General features: G+C 37.8%; 1 protein-coding gene across 3 annotated transcripts in view; it reads right to left on the reverse strand.

The window, feature by feature from the left end:
• The window catches only part of AFF3 (ALF transcription elongation factor 3), a 558,847-nt gene that overhangs the window by 161,197 nt on the left and 381,930 nt on the right, over nt 1–15,720 (reverse strand). For 2 of the 3 annotated variants that reach the window (XM_068564631.1, XM_068564633.1), the window contains exon 9: nt 2,651–2,704. The exons of the other annotated variant lie outside the window; for it this stretch is intronic. In XM_068564631.1, coding sequence (XP_068420732.1) covers nt 2,651–2,704 — 54 coding nt within the window. The remainder of the gene's footprint in view (nt 1–2,650; nt 2,705–15,720) is intronic. 3 annotated transcript variants of the gene reach the window in all.

The following is a 15,720-nucleotide window of genomic DNA, read 5'->3' on the forward strand; positions in this document are numbered from 1 at the left end:
TTAATTTGGTCTGAAAATTCCTTGCCCTCTTCTGTCGATTTTTCTTTTTTTTTTTTAAGCAGCAGCAACAATACAACAACAACTACAGAAATGAGAGCCTGACACATAATTGTTTGGCTTTGAGGGAGGCTGCAAGCCCAGCTCTTTTAATGCCTCCCAGAGAAATACAACATTTTCTTTTATCCAAAATGGTGGTGTGATCCAATTCCTGCTCCAGCAGCCCCAGTACCTCATCTGTTGGAGCCTTTAAGTTTACGGCACAGACGGAAGCAGTTTCTCTCTCTTTTTATAGGACATTCACATTTGCATTCTCAACAGACAGTACAAGCCTCAAAGGCCATATTCCCCCCAATGTAATAATCCTACACTTGAAATACGAACGATATAATAGCAGCATGAAAATATTCTTACCCCGATGAAGGCTGGCTCCAGCTGCGGCTTAGTAAGTCAAAAACTAGTAAACTTTCTTGTAATAACATCCTAAAAATTCCAAAGGTTATTTTCCCTCATCCACAGTTAAAAAGCCATCTCCTACAGAACACTGTCACATCTGTGACGTGTCCAGGATTAAGGCAAGAGGGTTCTTGCTTATAGTAATTTGTCTGGTTAGAGATTAAAGAAAAAAACCTGTCTTGAGCTGTCAGTTAATATTTTTTCACTTAAAAAAAAAATCCATCTTCATGCTTCACAGCAGAACTGTGTGATTTTTAAACAGAGGTAAATTCTCCTCCTATCAGGCATCTGATAGTTTTTTGCATGTCAGCACAAGGCAAGCAAACAAAATACGACCCGCGAAGTTTCAGATACATCTTAGTAACATAAACGGAAATTAGTTAGCTTTCTTTGATATCGAATTACCGAAGCATCTCACTGAAAAAACAAAATCCTCCTTGCAATTAATAAAGAATTGGGGTATTCTAACCAAGCTGAAAGCTAAGAACCTTCAAATTCCAAATCTTTCCATTCCTGGATGAGCTTTGGTATTCAGATGTTAATAGGATGCCTTTTTTTTTTTTTTTTTTTTTGGCCAATGTTCAGGCCAAAGAGTCTGTGAAACAGACTTTTTCCATCCTATGACCTGTTTTAGAATTTCTTTCTTGCAAAATGTTAGTTATTTTGCTTGGCGGATTGCCCGAATTCATTCTTACTTTCTTTCTCCTCCTATTACTTTATCTCCTCTCCCTTCTCTTTTCTCTCCCTTCTTCACCCCGTCTCTCTTCTATTCTTTGATAAATCATGGATTTAAAAGATAGTCCACTTGGACCTACAGTCTATGTGAGATTTGGCAGGGTTGCTGGAGTTAGCAAATAAAAATACAGAATCCCGGGGCTCCCTGGTGGCGCAGTGGTTAAGAACCCGCCTGCCAGTGCAGGGGACACAGGTTCAAGCCTTGGTCTGGGAAGATCCCACATGCAACAGAGCAACTAAGCCCGTGCGCCACAACTACTGAGCCTGCACTCTAGAGCCCGCAAGCCACAGCTACTGAGCCCACATGCCCCAACTACTGAAGCGCGCGTGCCTGGAGCCTGTGCTCCGCAACAAGAGAAGCCACCGCAATGAGAAGCCCGCGCACTGCGACGAAGAGTAGCCCCCGCTCGCTGCAACTAGAGAAAGCCCGAGCGCAGCAACAAAGACCCGACACAGCCAAAAATAAAAAAATTAATTAATTAATTAAAAAAAAATACAGGATCGCCAGTGAAATTCAAATTTCGGGTAAAAAACGTTTTTTTTAGTGTATGTCCCAAATACTGCATGAGACATACTTACACTCAAAAACTATTCCTTGTTCATCTGAAATTCAAACGGAACTGGGTGTCTGGTATTTAATCTGGCAGTCCTACTTTGGAGGTTAAACAGAGGGACATGAAACAACAAAGACATCTATTTACAACAACTGGAAGAAGAGACATTTCCATTCCCGTCCTCCTGAATGCTTTTGGTCTAGGTGTAACATTTTCTGTGGCATGACTTCAATTTATTTTTGATCAATCAAGTTTTACTAAAAGCTCCACAGAGGATATCACATCTTGATACTGAAGAAGTCCAGCCAGGGTTTCAGGGCTAACCCAGCACCACCCGAATCCAGAACTTGCAAAATCGGTCCCTCAGGAAACATGGGATTTTAGTCCAAGCCACAAAAACCGTACAAATATTCAAGTTTTAATGGCTCACTTTTCTTCAAAATTTGAGTCTCAAATTTAGTACTTTCAAAGGCACTGAACTCTCTGCCATTCTTACTCTGAGGCTGTGTAGCATGATTGGTAACAGTATTATTAAAAAAACAACAGAATTCAAACGTACTTCAAAATGTAATGAAATGATCACCTCTTGGACATTTTAAGGGGAAGATAAAAATAATGATATGCTACAGACATTTAAAGATAAGATTAAAATCTTAATTATGCTAATTATTAATTCAAGTGTATTTTTCAACATCTTGAATATACCCAGGGGTATCACACAATTCAGGAATGCTGTTCTCTTGTTCAGAGACACATTAATATTCAGTATTTGGAAGTAATTTGAAGTCTAATAGCTGAAATGCAGGCTGTATAGAAGCGTAGTTAAAAGCACGGGCTCAGGAGGCAAAATGAGTTCAAATCCCAGCTCTGTCACACACTAGCTGTGTGACTCTGGGCCAGTTACTTACCCTCTCAGTGCATCATTTCCCTTATCAGTAAATGGGGATAACCATCCCAGAGAGCTGTGAGAATAATATGAGTAAAATGCTTAGAATAGTGCCTAGCACATAATAAATGCTCAGTAAATTTAAGGAGCGAGAGTCATACGACCTAGTCAAAACTGTCAATAGGAAAACAAAACTCACAAAATTAGAGAATGTCTCCATTTTTACAATTGGCTCATGAGAAAAAAGATTTTTTTTTCTTGTGGTCAAATGGATAATATCTATTTTTTTCAAAATTAAAAACAATGCTATTTTACGTATTTAACCATTAAAAAATCCTCTGTTTTCAGAGTAATCTGCTTCTGGGGTTAAGTGAAAGCAACATCATCCTGTTTCAAGAAGTGAGGCTACACGATTACCAGTTCTTCCCAACTAGTGCTTGTTTTTCTTGTCTCACCCTGCTTATTATTTTCCTTACTTGCCAAAACTCCAAAAGCAAATTAATAATACTCTCTCCCCCATCCCTACAAGCCAATTCATCTAACTCAATCCTCTAGCTTTAGTGTTAAACAGACTTTCAAATGAAATAGTCTCCAGTCGCTGGGTTTCCTGCCATCTGGCCACTCGGAACTTTATTTGTCTGTGTTTTGAGCCCAGCACTGCTTAGATCCACACGACGGTGCAGCGCACGTGTCTGCAGTTTAAGGCGGCATTGAAGAAAGGGGGCTTTCGAGTCAGACACCTGTAGGGGAATATCCTGGCTGGGCCACACCACCTGTGTGAGCTCTTGGAGCCTCGGTTTCTTTATCTATAAAAAGGGAGGTTCTAATGCTGTCGACGTTTCCCAGTTGCTATGAGGATTCAAAGAATTGATTCATCTGCAGGGTGATCCTGTGTTCCGTTTACACTGGCTGTCCCTGCATTACTGTTATATTATACAGCTCTCCTATTTTTAGAAAGCATTTAGTACACAGTCTGGCTTAGAGTTAGTATTTGCTACCTCTTCATCGTGATATACCGACACTGGTGCTATTCGGAAGAGATGCTTTAAATCCCACGGAGCCCTCATTTTTAAAGCAGGAATGGCCTTCTTAACACAGAAGGGTGAGTGCGTGCATGTGTGTGAATGTTTGGTCATCTGCCCGTTATTCCTACAGCCTCTGCCCCTTTGTATATTTCAGTCACTTAAGAAGCTCAGAGTGGACATGGAATTCTCTGTGGCAGAACCCTGAGGGCAGAGGCTTAAATATTTTACATGCTTTTGGGGGGATCATGTGAGCACTGCTTTACCAAAATACACTCTGCCAACAGCAGAAGGCCCTTTGAGGTGAGCAGGTGGGCCGGGGCTGGGGAGCTGCTCTTTGACTGCTGCCAGGTACTCGGACTGTCAGATCAATTCCCGACTCCAGCCTCTGCTACTTCCAAGACCTCCATCACCGGGCAGAAATACCACCCTGACTCATCGCCTGTAACCAGCCTTCCTCCTGTCTCCTTCCGCAAGCTTCCTCACAGGCTCTGTGGGCTGCAATTCTCTCGACACTATGGAAGGAGAGCAGATATTCAGGGCTTGAAGGGAGATGCCCGCCCTCTGCTCAGAAACAGGATTTCTTCCTTAGTGTCTCTTCTAGTTCGTGCGCCCTCCGCACCAGACCTAAGGCAGCGCCTCCAAGTGGCTCTGACCCAGCTGGGATCTCAGCTCTGCCACTGCCAACTGTGAGGTCTCACTCACTGAGACCTCCATGATCCCTTCTGTAATATGAGGCGTAGTAATGTCACCTCGCTGGATTGTTGTGAGACTGAAATAAGACAACGTGTCCGGCAGAGCGCCTGGCACAAGATAGACATTGAATGCGTGGGGAGTATCATTTTGGTACCAGGCTGCCTGAGAAGGGACCAGCATTAGAGGCATAGGGGTGCAAAGAGAATCTGTGATCTGGGGGTGGGAGGGACGGGGGAGAACTCAGTTTGTAAATATACAAGCTCTGCATTTTGCAGATTTATATCTAATTAAAATCCATAGAAAAGAAAGCACAGATCAAGCTAACGGTATTTCTGAAAGAAGATACACGAAATGCACAGCGGATATATTCCAACCATCCTCTGTGTTATCCTGCATTCATTCATTTACTCATATTAATAATCTTTTACTGAATAAGTATTATGTTCTAAATGCTGGGCCAGGCTTCAACACAAGAGTGTGAAGCAGCTTTATGAAAGAATACACTTGGAGGAAGCATAATCAGCCGTTAATGTCAGGCAATATTTATTGATTACACACTGCAATCAATACATATGGTAATATTTATTGATTTACCACAGTCTCCCTTGGCCAGAGTGACTCAGAAAACCCTGCCATCTGCTACAGTCACACTGAATACAGAGGAGCTCCAGTTTATTAGTGAATGTCTCTTTGGACTGAAAGAGCTCTTTGCAAAGGTGCCAAACTCACTTTCAGATACTGTCCACCTGAATCATTAAGTGAAGGAAGCAGTTGCTTCTGTGGTCTAGTTAGGGGTTGGTGAAAACTAACCCTTCCTGCATGGCATACACCCCAAATACCTACTTCTTGAGCCTGTGAATGGGTCCTGAAATTTTCTGAGTTGTCACTCCCTTGAGCTAAAGCTTTCCTTGGCCCTAATAGAATGCCTTGGGTTCTCTGAGGGGAGTCCTGCCAGGCGCCCTATAAACTAGCCTGCCAGGCAGTGTGGGCCAGAGAGATGGCCCGTGGCAGATGGGAGAGGCGACAGACTCAATGGAGGCAAATCTTTGGACAAGCTTCTTATACTCTTTCAGCCGTGATTTCCTCATCTGTAAAATAGGAAAGAAGAACTTCCTTTCCAGGCTATTGGGAGGACAGAAGAAATCATCTCCATCAGGTGACCAAGCCGGGGTTAGAAACACTGCAGGGCCCCTACAGGTGGTTTCCTTTTCGTTCCTCACTCCCGTGGCACAAACTATCTCGTTAGTTGGTCAGTAACCTCTAGTGTGTTTCGTGAACATGGGTTGACCAAAAATGAATTTGTGTAGTTTGACCTGCATTTAAAAAATATTAACAAAAAAAAGAAAATGTCAGCGTCATGGTGGGTCCTGTTTTGTGACACTGTTGTTTGAACCATACACTCTCATAGGATGTGACATATGGCTGACTGGGTAGGTTATGTTTGAAAATTTGAGATGGGTGTGTACTCCAAAGAATGAAAGCTGGAACTTGAAGGGATATTTGTATACTCATGTTCATAGCAGTGTAATTCACAACAGCCAAAAGGTAGAAGCAACTCAAATGTCCATTGATGGATGAATGGATAAAGAAAACGTCTATACACACAATGGAATATTATTCAGTTTTAAAAAGAAAGAAAATGCCTTTTTAAAGAGGAAGGAAATTCTGACACCTGCTACGACATGGATGAACCTTGAAAACATAATGCTAAGTGAAATAAGCCAGACACGAAAGGACAAATACTGTCTGATTCCACTTATATGAGGTTCCTAGAGTAGTCAAAATTAGAGAGACAGAAAGCAGAGTAGTGGTTGCCAGGGGCTGGAGAGAGGAGGAAATGGAGAGTTACTAGCTATGGCAATTTATTAATTTGGCCTATTAATGGGGACAGAGTTTCAGTTTGAGAAGATCAAGAGTTCTGGGAATACTTCATGGTGATGGTAGCCACAACAATGTGAATGTACTTAATGCCCCTGAACTGCACACTTAGAGATGGTTAAGACTATACATTTTATGCTATGCATATTTTATCACAATTAAAATTAAAACCCTTTAAATTACCCCCAAAAAAGCTTGAGAAACGCTGACCTAGATGACACCTTGAGGAGAGGTATGTTTGGATGGAGCCCAGGTGTAGAGGAAAGAGAAAGCATCAGTCTAGGGAAACAAAACAAGAGAGGGGAACAGACTTCCTAGTTTTGCTGAAGAATTTTCTTCTATGGGACCTCTGGGACCATGGGCCTTCCAGTCTGGTGTATGAACATGGAAGATAAGGTTTGCAGTCTTGTTCTGTGATGGCATAATTTCCAATCTACATTCCTGGATTTGTTTGCTGTTTTAATCTGACGGTATAACCAACACAACAGCAACATCTAATTTCCTTTTCAGGTAAAACTGACAGCCTCCTCACCTCTCTTTTCCTTCAGCAATGGTGCCCAGCCCCAGCTGGACTTGTTGGTCTTTGAAGGCTGGGTCAACGCCTTCCCTCCTTATCCACTGGACAAGCCATACCTCTCAAAGGCCTTCGGTCTAATTTATTCATCTACATAACAAGGGGGTCCAAGGAGCCCTAGAGACCCTTCCTACGTTATTTTTTATTCTTAGTGTCTAAGAGTTGGAGAAATGGGATCTGGCCAATTTTCTCTAGGCCAAGTGTCTATACTAGATTTCTCATTTTCCTAGCAGACAGGAGCCTGGCAAATTACTTAAACAGATACGGAAAGGAAGTCTCTGGGGGAGGTACCTCGTGGGCTAAAAGAACAGTCAGAGTTCATCATTTTAGACACGCATCGCTATGGCCAAAATAAATATCAGGAAGGTTTTAAACTTCTCTGAAAAAAAAAAAATCTTTTGGTAACAGTTCTCAAGTCGACTTTGATCTCTCAAATTCCAAAACCTATTATATGATCAGTTTGTATAATCTTATTATTAAAAGCACATGCATAAGTGATAGGTTTCTTTATATGTTTAGCACATTATTGTTCCTCTGTATATTTTTCCTCCATATTTAACATTTTCTAAGATAATTCTACAATGGGCATAAGATATTTTTAATAAATAACTATGGACTGAATGTTTGTGTTCCCCTCCCCCCAAACTTATATGTTGAAATTCTAACCCCCCATCATGATGGTATTAGGAGCTGGGTCTTTGGGAGGTAATTAGTCATGAGGGTAGAACCGTCACGAATGGGATTAATGCCCTTATAAGAAGAGACACGAAAGAACTTGCTTCTCCCCTCTCCACTCTTTGCCATGTGAGGACACAGCGAGAAGATGGCCATCTGCAAACCAGGAAGTGGGCCAGACACTGAATCTGCCAGCACCTTGATCCGAGACTTCCTAGGCTCCAAAACTATGAGAGAGAAATTTCTGCTGTTTATAAGCCACCTAGTCTATAGTGGTTTGTTACAGCAGCCTGAACTGATGGAGGTAAATACTTTTCATTGATATAAACACACTTCACCTTTCACCTTTGTAAATGACTCACAGGTGCACATCAGACACCTGGAAAGGAGATTTGGGCATCACCTAGACCCACTCTGTTCCATCAGTCAGTGATATCCAAGTCTTCCAAGACATTTAAAATTAGAAGTCAGTGGTGGAGGTGAATTCTCCAGCCGCTTCCTGGCTATGCATTCTCCTTTGGGGAGAGGTAAAGCCATGCACTGCTGGCCTCTGGTCCTATTGTCTGAAGGCTGGGAGAAGAGCTCATTCCGACTGACATTTCTGGAGAAGACTGACCACTCTGCCTTCTTCTTCACAGCTCCGGCTTCACTAGAAGACCTTTGTAAACTTAACCCTTTCTAAGCATGTCACCTTTTTTAAAGGAGAGATGAAAATTCTCATTAAGCTCTGATCTGTACCAACTGCAGAGATAGGGTTGTTTTCTATCTTTTCTAAATCATGAATCCTATTAAATAGCAGTAATAAGTATTTACTGAGTGCCTACTAGGTAATGGGCACTTTCCATATATTACTTCCAACTACTACATTAACTTGGGAGAAATAAGATTTCATGGGTTGCTCTAATTCAGTTTGAGCTTATAGCAGTTTCCAAGTCTTTTACTGCACAATGTGCACACCTGGTAGACCATTTCCTTCTGCTTCATTTTGTTAATTTCTTTTTCTTCTAGAAGTTTAACTATTTGTGTTTAATCCAATTTCCTTAATTTATGAAGGTCATTTTTGAATCTTCATTTATTCTTTAAAGTAATAGTTACTTTGTTCAAATGCGGACAGGTCCTCTGTTAGGAGTTTTCTACAAACCTATGCTTTTGACCTCTGACTTAAGCGTGGATTTGCCAGTGGTGGGCAAACCTGGATTAAGCAAGCACAGTGACCCTGCGAAATTGCGGTCTTCGTTGTATCTTGGAAATCTCCATTTGCTCCTTATTCCTAGAACTTTCCTAGTGAAGATGACAATCTAACAGGATCTCAGTCTGCTCTTCCTCTGCAGGCACTACCTTAGTCACTTGCTCTAAAAAGTCATCACCATAGTCAAGGTCATGTAGGTTTTCTTCTACATTATCTTTTAGGAGTTTTATAGTTTTGTGTTTTACATTTAGGTCTGTGATCCATTTTGGGTTAATTTTAGTGAGGGGTGTAAGGTCTGTGTCTAGATTCATTTTTTTGCATGTGGATATGCAGTGTTCTACCACCATTTGTTGAAAAGACCATCTTTGTCCATTGTATTGTCCTTGATCCTTTGTCAAAGATCAGTTGACTGTATTTATGTGGGTCTATTTCTGGGCTCTCTATTCTGTTCCACTGATCTACTTATCTATTCTTTCACCAACACCGTAGCTTTATAGTAAGTCTTGAAGTCGGGTAGAGTCAGTCCTCCAACTTTGTTCTTCTCCTTCAATACTGTATTGGCTATTCTATGTCTTTTGTTTTTCCACTGAGACTTTAAAATCAGTTTGTTGATATCCACAAAATACCTTGCTGGAATTTTGATTCAGATTGCATTGAATCTATAGATCAAGTTGGGGAATTTGTTTTTTATTAAAAGTATTCCATTATGTTTCCAATATATTGGAAAGTATTCCAGTATACCGAGATTGTTTATCCATTTACCAGCTGATGTATATTGGGGTTGTTTCCAGTTTTCGACTATCAAGAATAAAGCTGCTATTAAAATTCTTGTACTAATCTTTTAAAGGACATATGTTTCTCTTTTTTCCCATGCTAATAATTACAAATGGAATTGCTGGATCTAGTAATAAGTGTGTGCCTAATTGCTGGGGAATGCAATAAATGTGTGTAAAAGGAACAGTTTTTTAAAATGGTTATGCCATTTTATGCTCCCATCAGCAATGCACTAGGGTTCCAATTGCTTCATATCTCCTGACTATTTGGTGGTGTTGGTCTTTTCAATTTTAGTCACTCTAGTGGGTGTATAGTGGTATCTCATTGCGGCTTTAATCTGCATTTCCCTGAAGATGAATATTATTAGTAAAACGCACGTTTTCAATTCCTTACTGGACATTTGTATATCTTCTTTGTCTGTTCGAGGCTTTGCCCATTTAAAAAATTTGTGTCTTTATCATTTTGTTATTGAATTGTCAGAGTTCCTTATACATTCTGGATACAAAGTATTTGTCAGATATATGTACTGCAAGTATATTCTCCCAGTTTGTGTCTTGCCTTGTCATTTTGATGACCAGATGTTTTGAATTTTGATGAAATCCAGTTCATCGGGGTTTTCTTTTCTTTTCTGTGGTTTTGTGATTTCTGTAAGAAATCACTGCAGGTTGTGAAGATATTGTCCAATGTTTTCCTTTAGAAGCTTTATAGTTTTGGCCTTTATATGGAAGTCTGTGATCCATCGCAATTGTGTCCTGAGTGAGATTCAGATTTTCCCCCAGGAGTTCCTCCAGCACCATTTGTTGAAGACTTGTCTTTGTCAAAAATCAGTTGACCATACATGTGTGGGTCTATTTCTAGACTCTGTTTTGTTCCACTGATTTATTTGTCTGTCCATGTCAATGCCACACTACCTTAATTACTTTAGTTTTACAGTAAGCCTTGAAATCAGGTACTGTAAGGCCTCCAACCCTCCTCTTCTTCAAGACTGTTTTGGCGACCTAGGATCCTTGCTTTTCTATAAAAATTTTAGAATCAACTTGTCATTTTCTGGAAAAGTGCCCTGTTGGCCTTCTGATCAACACTGTGTTGTATCTCATTGTATACATTGAGATTGTTGTATCTCTTCTCATTATGAGAAGAACTGACATATTAACATTATGAGCCTTCCAATTTATGAACATCTCTCCATTTAAGTCTAAAATTTCTCTCATCAAGGTTTAATAGCTTTCAGTGTATAAGTCTTATATGTCTTTTGCTAAATTTATTAAGTATTTTATATCATTGTAAATGGGACTGCTTTTTAAATTTCATTTTGCAATTGTTTACTGCTATTAGAAACACAACTGATTTTTGTAAACTGACCCTGCTAAATTCACTTATTGGTTCCAGTAGTTGTTTATTAAATTTCTTAGGATTTTCTCTATAAACGATCATTCATAAAGATTTTTCCCAAAGATTTTTCAATCTTTATGCCTGTTATTTCTTTTTCTTGCCTTATTGTACTGACTAGAACTACAACACTGAATAGAAGTGATAAATGCAGACATTACTGCTATGTTCTTGATCTTAGGAGGAAAGTGTTCGGTATTTCACCATTAAATATGATGTTAGCAGTAGGTTTGAGGGTAGACGCCCTTTGTCAGATTAAATAAGTTCCCTTCTTGTACTAGTTTGCTGAGAGTTTTAAAAATCATGGATGGGTGTTGAATCACATCAAACACTTTGCCTTCATTTATTTAGAGGATCATATGGTTTTTCTCTTTCATTCTATTAATATGGTGGATTACGTTAATTTTTCTTCTAACATTAAGCCAACCATCATTCCTGTGATAAACCCTACTTAGTTATAATGAATAATCTCCTTTTCATATATCACTGGAACATGTATGCTAATATTTTGTTAAGGATTTTTTAGTGTTTATAAGAGATATTGGATTACAATTTTCTTTTCTTATAAGGATTATGTCAGATTGTGGTATCAAGGTTATACTGGCCTTATACAATGAATTGGGTAGTTTTTCTTCCTCTTCTATTTTCTGAAGGAGTTTGTATAAGACTAGCAGTTCATTTGTCGGTGTTTCATTGGTAAAAACATTTCTTATTTAAGTTTTGATGGAAGTTACCAGTGAAACCACCTGGCTCTGGAGGAATTTTCTTTGTGGAAAAGTTCTGATTACAAATTCAATTTCTTTAACAGCAATAGGGTCATTCAGATATTGTATTTCTTCATGTGGCAGTTATGGTAAGTTACTTATGGTAACTGTATTTTTCAAGGAAATTGACTATTTCATCTAAGTTGTCAAATAAATTAGCAGAAAGTAGTTCATAATATCCAGTTACTATTGTTTAAACTTCTGTAGGCTATACAGTGATACCCACTCTTTCTTTGCTGATGTTGGTGATTTATGTTTCCCTCCTCTCTTCCTTGATTAGACTTTAGTGTTTTGTTAATTTTACTAAATTTTTAAAAGAACTAAATTTTGGCTTTATTAATTTTCTCTATTGCTTAAAAATTTTTATTCCTATCTTTATTATGTACTTCTTCCTAATGATTTGGGTTTAATTTATTCTTCCTTTCTAGTTTCGTAAAGTGGAAACATAAATTACTGATGTTCAACTTTGTTCTTTTCTAGTCATGTAAAGCTATACATTTCTTTTTTGTTGTGTGTATTGTTTTAGCAAAGCCTATAAATTTTCATAAGCTGTACATGCATTTTCATTCAGTTAAAATTATTTTCTAATTTCCTTTGTGATTTATTCTAACTCAAAAACTATTTAGAAATGTTATTTAACCTTCAAATATTAGGCATTTTCTAGAATTTCATTGCTATTGACTTATAATATAACCATGCTGTGATCACAGAACACATTCTGCAAGATTTTAATCATATGGAATTTATCGATATGTCTTTTATTGTGCACAATAAGGTCTTGCTTCATGTGTACTTGATAAGATTGCATATCTTGCACCAGTTGGGTGTTGGGTGTAGTGTTTTATAAATGTCAATTAGCAAAGTGGTTGATAATGTTCAAATATTCTATATACTTCCTAATATTTTGTTTAATTTTTCTACTGATTACTGAAGAAATGGATGTTAAAAATCTCTATTATTGTTGTTCTGTCAGTTTTTGTTTCATATATTTTGATGATCTCTTAGTAAATACGTACATATTTATGACTGGTCTGTTTTCCTCATTAACTGACCTTTTTAACATGATAAAATGTTCTCTTTACCTCTTCTAATACTCTTTGTCTAGAAGTCTGTTTGGTAGTTTAATAGTGTCACACTAGCTTTCTTATGCTTACTGTTTACGCAGTCTATCTTTTCCTCTTCTGGCTTCAACCTATTGTGTTTTTATATTTAAATTGTATATCTTATAGACAGTAGGCAGTCTTTCAAATCTAATTTATTTTGGTATTTTATTTTAATCCCTCCAATGACATTTATGCTTTTTTTGGTATTTTTTTTTTTTTTTGTGGTTTTTCTGGTTATTATACTATGCATCCTTAACTTATTGCCAGTCTACTTGGATTTAATATTATATCACTTCACATAAAATGTAAGAATCTTAGAGTCATGCAATTCCATTTGCCCTCTCTTATCCTTTGTGGTATTTTTGTCATACATTTTACATCTACATACATCATAAGCCCCATAAAAGAGTATCTTGTTTTTTACATTACATAATCTTTTATATTTACATATATATTTATCATTTCCTGTAAATAGTTCCTTCGTGTAGGTCTGAACTTCCCCGATATTATTCCCCTCCAGCCTGACAAATTTACTTTATCACTGATTGTAGTGCAGGCCTTCTGGAAATAAATTCTCTCAGATTTTGAAAAACCAAAAACATCTTTATTTCACCTTGTTTTGATGGATATTTTTGCTAGATTTAGAATTCTAGCTTGATAAAGTTATTTATTTATTTTTAATTTATTGTTTTTATTTTGTCTTCCAGCACTTTAAAGATGTCTTTGCATTATATTCTAGCCTCCGTAGTTGGTGGTGGGAATCCTTTGGTTAACTACATCACTGTTACCTTTTACATAATATGTCATTTAACTCTGGCAATGTTCAGGATTTTTCTCTTTATCTTTAATATAGGTTTTAGCAATTTTACTGTAACTTTTCAAGGTGTGGTTTTATTTTCACTTATCCTGCTTAGGATTTGTTGAGCTTCTTGCATTTGTAAGTTAATGTGTTCAGCCAGTTTGGGATGCTTTCAGCCATTATTTCTTTGAATATTTTTTCTGATCTGTTTTTTCTGTCCTCTCCTTCTCAGACCCCAATTACATGTATATTATACTACTTGATATTGTCCTATAATTCACTGAGGTTCTGTTTATTGTTTTTAATCTTCATTCTCACTCTTCTTCATATTGGATAATGCTTATTGATCTGACTTTAAGTTTACTTACCCTTTATTTGGTCATTTCCATTCTTCACAAAGGCTATCCAGTGAAATTTTCGTTTCAAATATTTCACTTTTCAGTTCCAGAATTTTCACTTGGTTCTTCTTAATCATTTCCATTTCCCTGCTGACAGTCTTCTTCTTTCAATTATTATGACCATGTTTTCCTTTATATTCTTGAATATGTTTTAACACCTGCTTTAAAGTTATTGTCTGAAAATTCCAACATTTAGGTTACTTCAAATTCTATTATAGCAATTACTTTTTTTCTTGATTATGGATAACAATTTCCTATTTCTATACATACCTGTTAATTTTTGATTAGATAATAAATATTATGAATGACATGTAATAGAGGCTCTAGATCTGTTTTATTCCTTTAAAGAGTGTTAATATTTTTTGTTTCAGACTAATTACTAGCTGAACTTGTGAATGCTTAGGATTACACTTTGTTATGATCTACTTTGGTTTTGCCCTTAGTTTTAGGATGAATCCTTTATTCTTAAGGCGAGGCCTTTCTGAGGGTTCAGACAAAAACCTAAGTGTTTGCCAAGTCCCTATAACTTGGGTGAGATTCAAATTCCAAACTCTACAGGCAATCTTTGTAGGCAGTAAGCAGCTACTGAAATCTCTGCTCAGCTTTTCAGCTCTCTAGCTATTGTTTTCCACTGGGCTCATTGGCCCTTCTCCCATACCTATGCAGTTTAGAAGTCACCCAAGCATGGAGGAGAATTTATATACAGAAGTGGAACTCTCTTCTCTATGGCTGCCTCCTTTCTGGAATTTCTTCCCTTAAATCCCAGCCACTCTGGCAGCCTTGAACTCCATCCTCATACACTTCAAGAATATATGACTGTGGCCTTGAGTTGTAGTTACTCTTTGTGGAATGGGGAGTGCCCTCAGGAGAGAAGCTGTATAAATGTAGGTCTCATGCATTCCAATTCTTTCTCTCAAGGATCAAATTGCCAACATTTCTGCCTTCTTTTGATCAGCCTCTAGTGTCTTCAAATAGTTTTGCTTTTTAAAAAATATTTCATCCAGAGTTTTTAATAGTTATCTGCAGGAGAGTTAATCCAATATAAGCTTCTCTATCATTGAGACAACTGGAACTCTATCACAAAATTTTTAATTTGTGTGTGTGTGTGTGTGTGTGTGTGTGAAGAATAAATTGCACCTCTCATCTTTATGAATACGCATTGGACCATTAAATAATATATCCTGAAGGGATCCTCAGGTGTTACCCAGACTACTCTTTCTTACCAGGCAATTGCTATCTAAAATGTATCATGATTAACCTCCTGCTTTTTTTTATTTATTTATTTATTAGCATCAGGTGTACAACATAATGATTCCACAGTTACACATAGTTACAAATTTTTTTTCTCGTGATGAGAGCTTTTAAGATTTACTCTTAGCAACCTTCATGTTTAATACAGTATTATTAACTATAGTCACCATGATGTATATTACATCCCCAGGACTTATTTATTTTATAACTAGAAGTCTGTACATTTTGACCACCTTCACCCATTTTGCCCCTCCCCACCCCCAGCCTCTGGAGGCTACCAATCTGTTCTCTGTATCTATGAGCTCTTTTTTTTTTTTTTTTTTAAGATGTTACATACAAATGAGGTCATATGGTATTTGTTTTTCTCTGTCTGACTTATTTCACTTAGGATGATGCCCTCAAGGTCAATCCATGTTGTCGCAAGTAGCAGGATTTCCCTCTATGGCTGAATAATATTCCACTGCATACAGATACCACATTTTCTTTATCCATTCATCCATCAGTGAACCCTTAGGTTGCTTCCATGTCTTGGCCATTGCAAATAATGTTAATCTCTCATTTTTAAAAGAGGCTAGTGAGG

Source organism: Eschrichtius robustus, chromosome 15 (genome assembly GCF_028021215.1).
Source record: "Eschrichtius robustus isolate mEscRob2 chromosome 15, mEscRob2.pri, whole genome shotgun sequence".
In the NCBI taxonomy this organism is placed as follows: domain Eukaryota; kingdom Metazoa; phylum Chordata; class Mammalia; order Artiodactyla; family Eschrichtiidae; genus Eschrichtius; species Eschrichtius robustus.